Genomic DNA, 14,395 nt, shown 5'->3' on the forward strand with positions numbered 1-14,395 from the left:
TGTAAGGTGTTGAATTCTTATTTATTTAAAAACAATTGTGCATTCAAATCTAAAATAGAATGTAATCTAACTTCTTTAAATAAATAAAATGTAGCAGTGGAAACAAAAAACAGTGTATTGGTCAAACATACAATAGTAATCTGACAGTTACCAAACATTTTTTACACTACAGATAATTGTTTTGGTATATAATCATATCAATATTAAAAAGTAGCATTACAAATTAACAAATAGTCTAATTTTCTACCATATGCAATTTAATAAAAATTTTCAGCTAGCTAATAACAACTTTGTTCTGGTTTCACCTCACTCCAGATTAAATTATTGTAGGCTAGGCCTATTTATTTTACTACACATTGTCAACAGAAATAAGATGAAATACTGTTGATAATTAAAAATAATTCTTACTACCCACTCTTGCTAAAATGGGTAAGCACACTTGTGTTCTCATTTCAGTTGCGTTCTGAGTAAATTAATAAACTGAGTTCATGAGTTCAGTGTTGGACAGATCAGTTGTTCTGGCCAGTCGTTAAAATGATTCGGTTCAAAGGAGTCATTAGGTCACGAATCGGACATTAGCAGACGCGTTGTGTGCGAATCCCGTCTGTTAGAACATCGCGAAAGATGTCAACACAGAGAAAACACTTCATAACTGGATATAATTTGTCTCCCGCTTATTGAAAGTATGCTTTATGTCAGCTGGTCAGAGAAGAGTCAATGTTTTTTGAGCGCAATTCACACCCAGTGATAATTCAAGGACAAAATTGTCCGAATGTGTCACGTGCAACATGGTTTCGGTCTTCCGAGCTTTTGATTTGGATTAATATGTGAAATATGAGAGCGAACACTGATTATTTTGAAGACCCAGAGAGCGCGCGCGGGGGAGGAGCTCTCAGATCGGTCTCTCTGTCACGCAGTCACAAGCGCAGCATCTGTTCTACATCACTCGTAAATCACAATAACTCATCAAATTAGGCTTTGGCCGTCAAAAAAATGTCAATGCAGGAAAGACCCTGACTTTGCAGTAATACCCTCGAAACAGCGACGAACTAGTTGGCGTGGCAAGCGTGAAATATCTCCTCCACACAGCCGACTCTCTGGCTCGCTCCCTTCTAGCATGCGACACACGTGAAGCTGACGAATGACGTAGGTTCTGCTGCGACGGAAAAAAACACCTGGATCGGCTTGTGGATCTGTTAATTTTTCCGATCCCCGATCCAGCTATTTTGTCAGTATCGCGGCCGATATCCGATCCTAATATCGGATCGGTGCACCCCTAGTCATGAGCGCGCATCACTGAACAGAGCAAGGCGAGCATTTGTGCTTATAAAACTTAAACTGAAAAAAATGGCCAATCGTTTCGCTAAGACCCTTATTGAACGTCTGGTACCGTTTGATGTGGTTTAAAGCCCTTTTGAAGCTGTACTGAACCTCTCATTTGGACCTTGAACTGTTTGGGGTCTATTGACTTCCATTATATGGAGAAATATCCTGAAATCTTTTCATCAAAAATCTTCATTTCTTTTCGACTGAAGACAGAAAGACATGGATATCTTGGATGACAAGGGGGTGAGTAAATTGTGAGCAAAAGTTTATTTGAAAGTGAACTAATCCTTTAACTTAGACGACAAAAGTTTTACCTCAGAATCCGATGCCATGTATTGACTCACATAGTCATGTTTAGGTATGTGAGACGATAGATTAATACAGTTTGTGATTATTTATTACACGGAACCAGGATCCCCTTATGGAAATTAACCATGGCAACCCGTCAAAATAAAAGTTCGATTTAAAGAAATGTAGAGAATATATTAGGCTTGTAGTTGTCATTGTTGCCAATTTTAACACATTTGTGTGTTGTACCAGTTGACAAGCATTACAAATGATTATTTGAACAGTCTAAACATGTATTCTTCATTTGTTCTTTCATGATTGTCTAGTTTTACAGAAGGCTATGCACAGGAGAAATTATAAGAATAACCCAGCAAGAATAACCCAGAATAGCAAATCCATTAGGCTAATGGTAAAAAATTAACTACATCTTGGGTTTTCTCAACAGCCCAGCCTGCTGGGTTAATTTAACCCAGCATGTGTTCTGTTCAATATTTACCCAGCGCTGGGTTGCCAATTAGGTTGTTTTTAACCCAGCCATTTTTAGAGTGTTCTAACACATCAACTTGGAGGACAAAATGCTTCACTTGCTTCCTAATATATCCCACCCACTAACAGGTACCGTGATGAAGAGATAACCAATGTTACTCCCTTTACCTGTCTCATTATAAATATAGGCATATTTAATATAGATTCGTTAAGTCAACATATGGCAAAATCAATGTTAAACATTTAGATAACTGACGGCCACAGCTAGGTCCCTCCTGAAAATCATGGCATAATTCGCACATAGTATATTAGATTATTTGAGCAATTCTATGCATATGTGTTCCCTGATGTCCCAGTTAGTCTAATTAGATTTCATACAGCTGGCACGAGACGCTAGGGGTTTCGTGAGGGGATTTTAGGGAACTTATGAAGCCTTAAAGTGGTTCATAATTAACTTGCATTGTTGAGCATGCAGGCATCCTTGCGGACTGCTCCCCCTGTGTGAGTAATAACATGCACAGTGAACATACACGCACATATAGGGCAGAGACCTTCCCAGACAACATCATTCATGATGCTCGTCAGTGCGAGGCTCGTGAACACTCGTCAGAGATGCGTTCGTGTGACAGGATAGGCTACTTTCCGATTGATGCGTCATTGTAGTTCTCAGCCGTATCACTTTTGGCGCGATTCTGGAGATTTAATTCGTAGGCTACATTGGAGACTGTTTGAAGCGTCCGGTTATTGGCATCTATTCGGCGTAGCTGGTAACTAATGTTGTCACCTGTGCGAGCGGGCAGGTGGTCTCCGAGAATATGCGTAGACTGTAAGTCGGTTTGAGAACGAGCAATTGTCTCAAAACTACCACAACCGCTTATAGAGGGGCAGGATGGCAAAAGAGACGCGAGGTAAGTTCGACTCATTCATTCCTCTTCTCGTGCGAATGCCTGCGCGACGCGGATAGGAAATTACTGTTGAAATGCATGTCCTCTCAGACGGTCATCGATGTGCCAGCACGCGCTCTTTGACTGACTGACACAGCAGGATATTTATGAGATCCCCTGAGCCAAATTTAAGCGTTGAGGCATTGTTACACACGTAATTTATTTGTAAATATGATTTAGGCTATTTGTCATTAAAGCCAACTGTTTTCAGGTTATTGACTCTTTATAATGAAATTAATCGAGTCACATTGTTATTATTTTTCACATTATATTGATGCATGTTTCTGGTGTGTCTGCTCACGCCCACTGTCTAGCCATCATTTGGAGAGATTTGGCTACCAAATGAAGCTTCTCAAAAGTTTACGAGAATCCATTGAAATGTTCATTTATCATGGGTGTATGTGGTTACGGCTCTTTCTCTTATGAGAGTGAGGAGTGAAATCCCCCCCCCCCCCCCCCCTTTTAAATATTTCATGGTCCACACTGTCATTGTGTATTTACAGCCTATCATTTACTGCATATTATAAATGGCTTTTTAAATAACAAGTACGCATAATATACAGATATAATAATTTAACTGGAAAAAGAATATAAAATGCTGCAGTGAAAAAGATAATCAACTGCACGTTTTCATATTATATATGGTATTGAAAATGTTATTATATTAACAGGAAAATAGATGTTATGTTACTTTAAAACAGTGTAGAAATTGTGGTTTACTGAAATGGAACAATTACAAATCAGCCTACCACATCATTTATTCATAAATTCATTCTATTCAACAATAAAAATGTAGTTTTACATTCAAGTATGGTTAAAATCACCTTACGATTTATTGTAAAAATAATGGTATAAAATAAAAAACACTAATAGGAGGTTCCTTTTCCTTTTTCCTTTTTTCCTTTTCCATTATCTTTGTGTGCAAGATTATGAGCCTTTTTTATTGCACCTGTATTAGTAATAATATTTTTTGGTCACCTTCCTGTTTACTTTAATGTGATCTTTTTACAATGTGCAAATACTTATTTGTGGAGATTTTCACATTCTTCCACAAAACAAGTTTTTAAAAATCATGTATCGCATGGACAATGCTTTTTGTTCATTGCATTCTGTTTGTCATAGTATAATTTTACCTATCCAATGACATAAATAGAACACTGTTAACATGGTTACCAAGAAAACGTGTATTAACACAATTTTGTGTGGCCATAATTTCACAAGGAAAAGCGTGTGGCCCCATCTACACTATATTTTATAATCCTTATAAAATAGGACATCTTTATCTATTTAGGGACAATTATTGCTTTCTGAGGTCATATAATGTTGAGTGCAAAGCAAAGGGAATTTCAATCCAGTTTCACTCAGCTAACTATGTGATACTTTGTCTCAAGATGCATGTTTCGAGTACATCAAACAGGACTCACTGTCTCATCTGATGTTTCAATAGCCTCAATTAACCCAGGTCTCTGTCTTATCGAGCCTTACTCAGTACGCTGATCATACATACAGTAATTACAGACACAAAGGCACTGTTGTGCCCTGTGAGTGATGCTCTTGTTTTTCTGGTTATGGTGGCTCTGGCTCAGCCACAGATACTGGATTGAACAGCTGTGCGGTCTGATGTTTTTGTTCTGTTTTGTGGGAGAAGCTTTAACAGAAATCCTTCTGATACTGCAAAACAAAAGCAAAAATGAATGATATCTGAATATGGATAATCATTATCATGTGGTTTATTAATCAGAGATTACCCTTTACCAGAAAGGGTGTCACCTTTCTGAAAGTGAAACACCTCCACACAGTTTTTCATGCGAGCATGAAAGCATCTTATCCATCTTTTTTCCTTACTCTCGCCTTACTATCCTCACAGTTAAACAATATTACATAATACATATACAGATTTTTTTTTTAATGTAGATTTTAGTTGTAATTGTTGGTAAAGTTACATGTAATTGCTTTAAAGGACTGTGAGACACAGATAATGTGATGTGATGGAAGATAAATGGAGAAAGAGTCAATGGAAAGCCTGGCATTACAGCGACACTGTAACCTCAGTTCTGAGGATTCTGTCAAAGCCTCAGCAAACTTCGGATATTATCCAGGACTCCAGAATACCACATGAGGATCACGTCTTGTTTGGTGTGGAAGTTTTGAAACCAAACAAAGTCTCGTCTCTTAAAGGGAGCATGAACTGAGAAATCAACTTTACCTTGAGGTTTTGACTTATAAAAGGTCATCGTAATATAAGAATTAGTGATGGGCATTTCAAGCAAAAATAATATTCGATGATCGCTGGGAATTATTCGATTATTATTAGAAAATCATGTATAGGCTACACACATATAAACAGAGCGAGAGAGAGTCCATTCACGCTCTCAATCTGTATGATAACAAACTGTTTAATTAATTAGGGAATAGGCAATATTAACTCAAGCCATATAATTATTGTAACATGCTGAAACATATGACTGTTATTTGACATCGGCCCAAGTTACCGTAACCGTTATATGCCAAGTCTACAGTGTGCGTGTGAGACGATGTGTTCTTCTTCTGTTGTCTCAGGGCATTTTTACACTGGCAGTTTAGTTCGAAATAGGGCACGGTTCGCATGAAAAAATGCTAATGTGAAAGCTTTCATGCAAAGCTTGGTGCGCACTGAGGTACCGAACCCGAGAACACAACCTGAGTTCGGTTGCACTCGAACTGTGCCGCGATTCACGTGAATGTGAAAGCAACACTCGGGTGCGCATTGTTCAGGAAGAAAAGTAACCAGCTCATGCGTTTTAGCCGATTATAATGTCATTAGTTCAATAACATACATGTAAGGGATGATAGTGTTGATGATTTTCCTGAGATACGATCGCGAGAGTAAGCCTGCAGTGTATTTGCGCATAGCGAGTGGAATCATCAGGGCAGCAAATGAATGGCAATTCACTGTCTCCTCAAAAGAGTCTGTTTGCAAGCAGCAAAAGCCGCCTTCAAGTGACACACATATGGTAAACCCAAGTGTTTACTCAGCTACGCATAATAGCACCAATTTAATAATAATAAAAAAACAATGTATTGACCCGCGTTCTGTTTTCTATCATGCCTGTGCACGTTTGTGATGATGAACGCAAAAGCACCAGGGTTCAAGTTGAGTGTGAAATAGGGATGGGCGATATCTTATCGTTTGCGATATACCGGTAAAAATTCTCCCCACGATAAGAATTTGCCTTCCCGCGATAATAACGATAAAGTCTAGTTGATGGCGCGACCCATCCGCACAGTGCCGCCGCTGGCCGTCTCTTGATGCCCTAAACGTTATTACTTTATGATGGCCGCGGTGGCTGCGTTCGTCACTCTGTATAGCTGAACGGGGGTTGGAGAGAGAATTTATTGTGGTGCCCCCGCAGCACTTGGTGTCCTACGCGCAGCGCGTGATGGGAGCTGCGGCACTGAATCCGCATCTCACGTGCAGAACGAAAACAACTATGGCGGAAGCTGCGGAAGAGTTCATAGCTAAACGAGGGACTACCTGAGGGCAATCTGAACCATACAGATGTATTTTCACTCGCTGAGCACTTGGACTGAGCGCTTAAGAGATTTGCTCTTTCTCAATCGATCGGTAAAGCACACTATTTCAGTTCATCTCAATGAATGCGCAGTGTATATGCTCTCATTCGCTACTCTCTCGCTCTCTCTTTGAGTGTGTGTGAAACACTGAGCGCTCTCAGTCGCGCGCCTCACACTAGTGTTTAATGTGCGTACATTAAACACTAGTGTGAGGCGCGCGACTGAGAGCGCTCAGTGTTTCACACACACTCAAAGAGAGAGCGAGAGAGTCTTATACCAAACAGAATTGACGTGCTACATGTAAACAATATCCTTTGTTGCATTTTCCTGTAAAGTAATGGCGTTTATTTGGAATTATTCAGCCTTTCGTGAACAGGAAGAAAGGAATGCACAAACGGGAATCTCATTGGCTGGCGCGCACCTATTACGGTGCCTGTTTTGATTTCAGCCAATCAGTTGGAATGAACGCTGACAACGTGATTAATATTCATGAACCCAGAAGCTCATTATTGCTTAGTGCGGTTTATTTTTATTAGTAGAATAATTCGTGGTATTATTATATTATCAACTCAAATTACTGAAGTTCTATCATTAAATCATTATTTTCAACTTTTTTGTAATCTGAAGACATTTTTGGGATAATTACTTTTGCTGTTTCTGCTATTTTTACCACTGTTTGCACCATGTATGAATAAATACAGAATCGGTTTACATGTAAAACTTTTCATTGATTTAAAAATTATTTTTGTTTGTATTGTGTGACGTTTTTTAGCACAGTTGCACTATTTAAACATTTCCTGCACTTTTACAGAAGACATTATATCTGCAACTTTTCCATTTCTGAAAAGGCTGGTGTGGAATTTTACATAAAAAAATTATTAAAAAATTATTAATTAAATATATATATATATATATATATATATATATATATATATATATATATATATATATATATATATATATATATATATATATATATATATATATATATATATATATATAAAAACATGGGGAATGATACTACATTTATCGTCATTGATATCGTTATCGCAATAAATACTAGAAAATATCGGGATAAATTTTTAAGTCCATATCGCCCATCCCTAGTGTGAAACCAGACCAACACTGCGGAGGCGCAGGGAAAAATCACGCTCGGACCACAGCAAATGTGCCCAGTATAAAACACCCCAAGAGTTGATTGACAGCTTTTAGGTGCGTTATTGGCAGCGCCACTCTCTGGTTGCGTCACCACCACATCAGCACCAAAAACATAGGGATTTTTTTTTTTTGACGATAATCGCACAACCTATTCGGTATTCTATAATTGGCCCCACTTTATATTAGGTGGCCTTAAATACTATGTACTTACATTAAAAAATAAGTACAATGTACTTACTGTGTTCAAATTGTATTACAAAACACCTTTGCTGATTTTGAGGTGGGATACGGGTAGGGTTAGGAACAGGTGTGGTGATATGGGTAAGATTAAGGGTAGGGTTATGTGTAAGGGAAGTGTCAACTGTGTAATTACAAATGTAACTACAGAAATTAATTACAGACGTATTGATAGGGTAGCATCTTGCAGTTGATGGAGATTTGTGGGATGCACATCCAGGGCATGAAGCTCCCGTTCCACCACATCCCAAAGATGCTCTATTGGGTTGAGATCTGGTGACTGTGGGGGCCATTTTAGTACAGTGAAGTCATTGTCATTTTCAAGAAACCAATTTGAAATGATTCGAGCTTTGTGACATGGTGCATTATCCTGCTGGAAGTAGCCATCAGAGGATGGGTACATGGTGGTCATAAAGGGATGGACATGGTCAGAAACAATGCTCAGGTAGGCCATGGCATTGAAACGATGCCCAATTGGCACTACGGGGCCTAAAGTGTGCCAAGAAAACATCCCCCACACCATTACACCACCACCACCAGCCTGCACAGTGTAACAAGGCATGATGGATCCATGTTCTCATTCTGTTTACGCCAAATTCTGACTCTACCATCTGAATGTCTCAACAGAAATCGAGACTCATCAGACCAGGCAACATTTTTCCAGTCTTCAACTGTCCAATTTTGGTGAGCTTGTGCAAATTGTAGCCTCTTTTTCCTATTTGTAGTGGAGATGAGTGGTACCCGGTGGGGTCTTCTGCTGTTGTAGCCCATCCGCCTCTAGGTTGTGCGTGTTGGGCTTCACAAATGCTTTGCTGCATACCTCGGTTGTAACGAGTGGTTATTTCAGTCAAAGTTGCTCTTCTTTCAGCTTGAATCAGTCGGCCCATTCTCCTCAGACCTCTAGCATCAACAAGGCATTTTCGCCCACAGGACTGCCGCATACTGGATGTTTTTCCCTTTTCACACCATTCTTTGTAAACCCTAGAAATGGTTGTGCGTGAAAATCCCAGTAACTGAGCAGATTGTGAAATACTCAGACCGGCCCGTCTGGCACCAACAACCATGCCACGCTCAAAATTGCTTAAATCACCTTTCTTTCCCATTCTGACATTCAGTTTGGAGTTCAGGAGATTGTCTTGACCAGGACCACACCCCTAAATGCATTGAAGCAACTGCCATGTGATTGGTTGATTAGATAATTGCATTAATGAGAAATTGAACAGGTGTTCCTAATAATCCTTCAGGTGAGTGTAGGTTTTTTTGGTCATGAAAAATGATTAATGATTGATAAAAATGATTAATAAAAATAAATAAAGCCACAATGTGTCACATTTGTTACATAACATTTTTATTCAAAAATATAATTTGCTCTGCTGTTGAAGGACTTAGCCGACTTCTTTTTTTAACATATAATTTCTCCAGCCTTTGAAAAAATCCTCTGACAAGGGACACTTGTTGCTGGCATGCAAAAATATTTTTTAGCATAACTTGCATACAAATGAGGGAAAATCACTGCTATCACAAAATCACTGCATTCACAAAATCTCTCTCCTCTCACAAAAACCCACGAGGTGAAGATGCATTAATTTCACTTTTAAACTGTGAGGAATTAGGTTCATACAGGTGTGTGACTCTGTGGCTTGTTCCCGCCCCTTTCAATCAAACGCAGTTTCGACAGGCGCCACCTGATGAAACACTTGAAGCTTCATTTAGCCGTGGTCACGTGACATGGGTGTTTCGAATCACTGTTCGGAGCAGTGTTTCGAAACATCTGCGCTTCGGGATCTCGGCAAAGCGCCGATACGTCAGTTTCGCGTCTGCCATCACTAGTTTCTTGTCTCTTGGTTTTGGATTACTTGCCCGTTCCGTGGATTACCTTTTTGCCTGTCTCTCCTGTCTTGTTTGCTTGTTTGGACTGCTTGCTTGTGTATGACCTTTTGCCTGTTTTTGACTACGATTGTGGATTACCCTTCAATAAAGCTGCATTTGGATCCTCAACCTTTGAGTCTCAGAGCAGTTCTGTTACAGTGGCGCTAAACCGGATCGAACTGCCAAGCAATAAACATGCTGTTGAAGATTACAACATATTGTGCAGTGCCTGGTTGTGGAAGAACACAGTCGCTGCATAAGCTTTCTTCGGATTCCAATATTGGGAATGCGGTTGAACTTTATTTTTAATGAAGTTCCAGCTCATGTGGGTAAGACATTGCGCGTTTGTTTGCTTCATTTCCCCACGGATTCTTTTGTAACAAGACAGGTTGAGACTGGATTTGTTGACAGAATGATTAAAAAACGATGTTCCTTCTATATTGGATCCGTCAGGAATGGTGCAACACACTTTTGTGAGAATTTTTTTTTTTTTAATGTGTGATAGGATGGCATTGTTACAGATCATTTGACTATTTATGTGTACAAGTCTAACTAAACATAATTAGCGATAACTTACCACGCTGTCACAGGCTGGAGTATCCTTTGTATTTGAGGTGTTGTTGGTTCATTGTCCTGCGAAGCGGGATCAGACTCTGGGTCGAACATGTATAGGCGAATCATTCCGGTTGCCATTTTTCCAAAGTTTTCAAAACAATTCCCCACGTGTACTGACGAAGGAGTCACAACTCATTATAATATAGAAAACTGTTATCCAATCATAGCAGTGGGCATTTACTTCCAAGTCTTGAATGCAGCACGCCAATAAAAACAGAGCGTTTCAGGAGCTAGGCTCAAAGCCAGGGAAGAAAATAGCCTATTACTTATTCATAATCAGTGTTGGGCACGTTACTTTAAAAAATTAATTAGTTATAGTTACTAGATACTTCTTACAAATAGTAACTGAGTTAGTAACTGAGTTACATTATTATAAAAGTAACTAATTACCAGGGAAAGTAACTACTGAGTTACTTTTTTTGCCCCCAATATTAAATATGATGAATGAATTGGACACTAAATAGAATAAATTATTATTATAAAACATTGTACATTAATGTACACTATTGTAATGTTGCTGTGGGACAATGTGAGACACCTATCAAATTCAATACATTATTGTAAATATTATCAGTAAGCCTACTATAATGTAAATATTGTGTAAATATTATCAGTACTATACTTCTCCTTTGGTAGTGGAGCTCATGTTATCACCTGGGTTTTTAGCCACTAATTCTGTGGCGGCATGTGATGATGTGAGACGCTTCATTAGATTAGAATTACTTGCTACCAACGTGGAGACTCTTTCTTCCTGGGCATAAGTTGCACGTTACATAAACATTCCTACCTTTCACCTCAACGAGGGAAAAGTAGCGCTTGTACTTCCAGTTTGCGAAAGCTACCTTTGAAGTCGTTGGACTTGGTGTGTGTGACTGTGCAAATGTGTGTGTGCGTGCGTGTGTGTGTGAGTCATAGGTGTGTGTGTGTGTGTGTGTGAACTCAACCTCAACCTTGTCTCCCACCCACCAATCATCATCAGTTATGTGTACCACCTCACCCACCAATCAAATAAAAATGGCATGCACGCCAACACACACACACACACACACCAATCAGAGAAAAAAACACGTTGCAGGTCCGACTGACAGAGAGCCTGTTCGGATGAAAACTGCTTCAGTGAGCTCAATTATAGTAACACCGCGTTTTTTTCTCAGTAACGCTAACGGCGTTGTAATGGGAGAAACAGTAATTCGTTTGATTACTCGTTACAGAAAAAAATAATTCCATTAGTAACGCCGTTTATCTATAACGCCGTTATTCCCATCACTGTTCATAATGATGTTTTTGAATGTAAAAACCCAGCAAACGTCATATGTTGATCTCAGACAACAGTATTTACAAAAAAAAAGCCAGTTCATAACCCCTTTAATTAATAATTTACCTTGAAAATGATCATTAGAAGCAAACATATTTTCCATAATTCATGGGATCCAGATTTAAAGCCCTTGATTCTGTTTTGTACTTATCTTGTGAAAATCTATAAGGAGGCACCAATATTAAAATTCTAGGTCCTATTTTTATGTCATGCATTTTATGGGTTATGGTGACATATGGACATAAACGTTCTCATTTTCACTTGTCCATAAGCATGTTTTTCCTCACCAGTGAATGTCAAGTTTAATAGGATTTCAACCACCTTAAGTGCAGAGTCATTTGGGGTTCCAATATAAGCTCACAACACAATTCACACAGCACTGTTTAAATTGTACTGGGCCATGCGGTCGAAACCGGCCTGCCCTGCGCTGTCCGGAGGGTCTTGCAAGTAAATTAGTCATGCTGTTTTATCTGCTCCTGGAGTCTACGGCTTTTATTGTTTTCCATGTGCAAAAGAAAATGGCAGTAGTAAAATTACAATTACAGTCTCACAGACTGGGAAAATGGTCGTATAAATGCAGTCGCAGTCTGTTGGTTTCTTTCAGGCGCTTGAATAACAGAAAACATTTCTGTCTGTTAAATTTATAACCATAACCACCCCACAACAATATAAAAACAGCAACAGATGTATAATCACATTTAATAAAAGTTCAAATGACTGACTCATGCATTACAAGTCTTTTGAAGCTAGGCTTACACAGTGGCTTTGTGTGAGAAACAGAGCAAAATGTAATGCTGCGTTCACGCCATGTCGTAATGACCGTGATTTTGAGATGACAACACGTGACGTTCGGACGGGGAATTATGTGTTTTTATGGCAACACTATCAGTGCCTAAATGAGGTGGTACAGCAGTCACGTGGAAAGAGCTCTCAGAAAATTCACAGGTTACAAGTTGAAATAACGAGTTCTACGAGGACGTGAATGCTTTTTACAATTAGGACATGGTGTGAACACACCCTAAATTTAAATGAACAAAAGCCTTAAAAGTTAGTTAGCCAATGGCACATTTTAAAGGCCCCCTGAAATCAAAATGTAGCTTTTAGTATGAATATGTTAGCCTTAAGGTTATGAATAAGCTGGTGTGTTCCAAAACAATGACAAAATTCGCATTTAGGAGATATAAGCATTCAAAACTTACAGTCTCTCACTTGTGTTAAAATGGATCACGGATTTTATGACATTACCGCGGACTTCAGCTTCATCATATCGTCTATCATCACATCAAATGCTCTCTTGAATCTGAACCGCCCCGTCACCTAAATAGACGCTGAAGCTGCGGCTGACATCCGTCACTTGTTCACACATTTCCTATTTTAAAGGGGATAGGGAACGATTCAGACAGTGTAAATATGCTTTCAGTTGAGGCAAATTAAGTCTGGTTTCACGTTAGTTCTGCCAGAAAGACTCGGGAGAATAAATACTGTGACAATTATCCATTTATTAACAACCCAGCAAGCAATAAAGTATATTGGCATAGGCCCCGTCCGTAGCTCGCAATCTGAGGGTCCGGACTCTGCATATCCTGCCTGAAGACGAAGGCAGAGGCGCAGCCGACCCCCACGTGAGGTATGGAAGGGACCATCCTGGTGGTGGTGGGGTGGATGTAGGGAAGGATTTGACTTGGAGGTGGTGGGGAGGATGGCGGTGAATGGGAGCGTCAGCATCTGCGAACTCAGACATGAGTAAGTACCGATCTTTTATACCCAGGTATTTAGCATGTGATTGGATAGATAAAATTAAAGTGACATGACAATTAAGTCTTCCTGGCAGAACTTACGCTAAAGCTTCCATTTTCACGCGCACAGCCGCAGCACACAGTCTGCTGCGGTCCAGAGACACAAGAGCACAGAGCGGATCACATGCGCGAGTCGGCGCAGATCACAAAATGTATCGGACCCATTTGAATTCTGCACAGAATGCTATATTTCAAAGCAATATGGAGGAGATTATGATGAGAAACTGTAAGAGATTAGGAGGAAACTGTGGCTTTACCGAGCTGAAAGGCTCTAGTCAAACTGTGATATAAACTAAACACTATTGGCTGTTTTAAAAAAGGGGAGGAGTTTTCCTGTTTCAGGGGAAATTATGTCAACATAGTTTGACAAGTTCCGTTAAAAAAATCATGAGTTGCTTTTTTGGGCTTATTTTTAAAAATGTGGTTGCTTGTTAGGAAAATATAATAAGCAACTTCTTTTCTTTACATTTATGGTCGCTGTTTTGTCCAATACATTGTATGACACTGTCTTCTCACAGATAATAGCCATTCAGTGCAACGATACAAGTGCTGTAGTAATTCGTCCTCATACATCCTGCCTCCTTCTCCCCCTCATTGAAGTAAAATCGCGTGTGATGTTATGAATGCACGTAATGATAGTTAGTAGACGTAAATAGACGTATACATTTTTACAAACAATGCCACCAGCAGAGATGTATAGAGATGGAGACGAAACAGGGAGGAGAGGCACCTAGTTGAATTTTTAAAATATTTTTATAATGTATTTATCATTACAGTCTTATAAAAAGTATACTAATAATAACAGTTGG

The 14,395-nt window shown here is 39.2% G+C and overlaps 1 protein-coding gene across 1 annotated transcript in view; it reads left to right on the forward strand.

The window, feature by feature from the left end:
* Positions 1 to 2,667: 2,667 nt before the first annotated feature.
* plrdgb (PITP-less RdgB-like protein) overlaps positions 2,668 to 14,395 on the forward strand; it is a 146,759-nt gene continuing 135,031 nt past the window's right edge. The window contains exon 1 of the mRNA XM_079834714.1: positions 2,668 to 3,008. Within this exon, the coding sequence (XP_079690840.1) occupies positions 2,990 to 3,008 (19 nt within the window). The 5' untranslated portion in view covers positions 2,668 to 2,989. The remainder of the gene's footprint in view (positions 3,009 to 14,395) is intronic.

Source organism: Gobio gobio (assembly GCF_949357685.1).
Source record: "Gobio gobio genome assembly, chromosome: 14".
NCBI lineage: Eukaryota > Metazoa > Chordata > Actinopteri > Cypriniformes > Gobionidae > Gobio > Gobio gobio.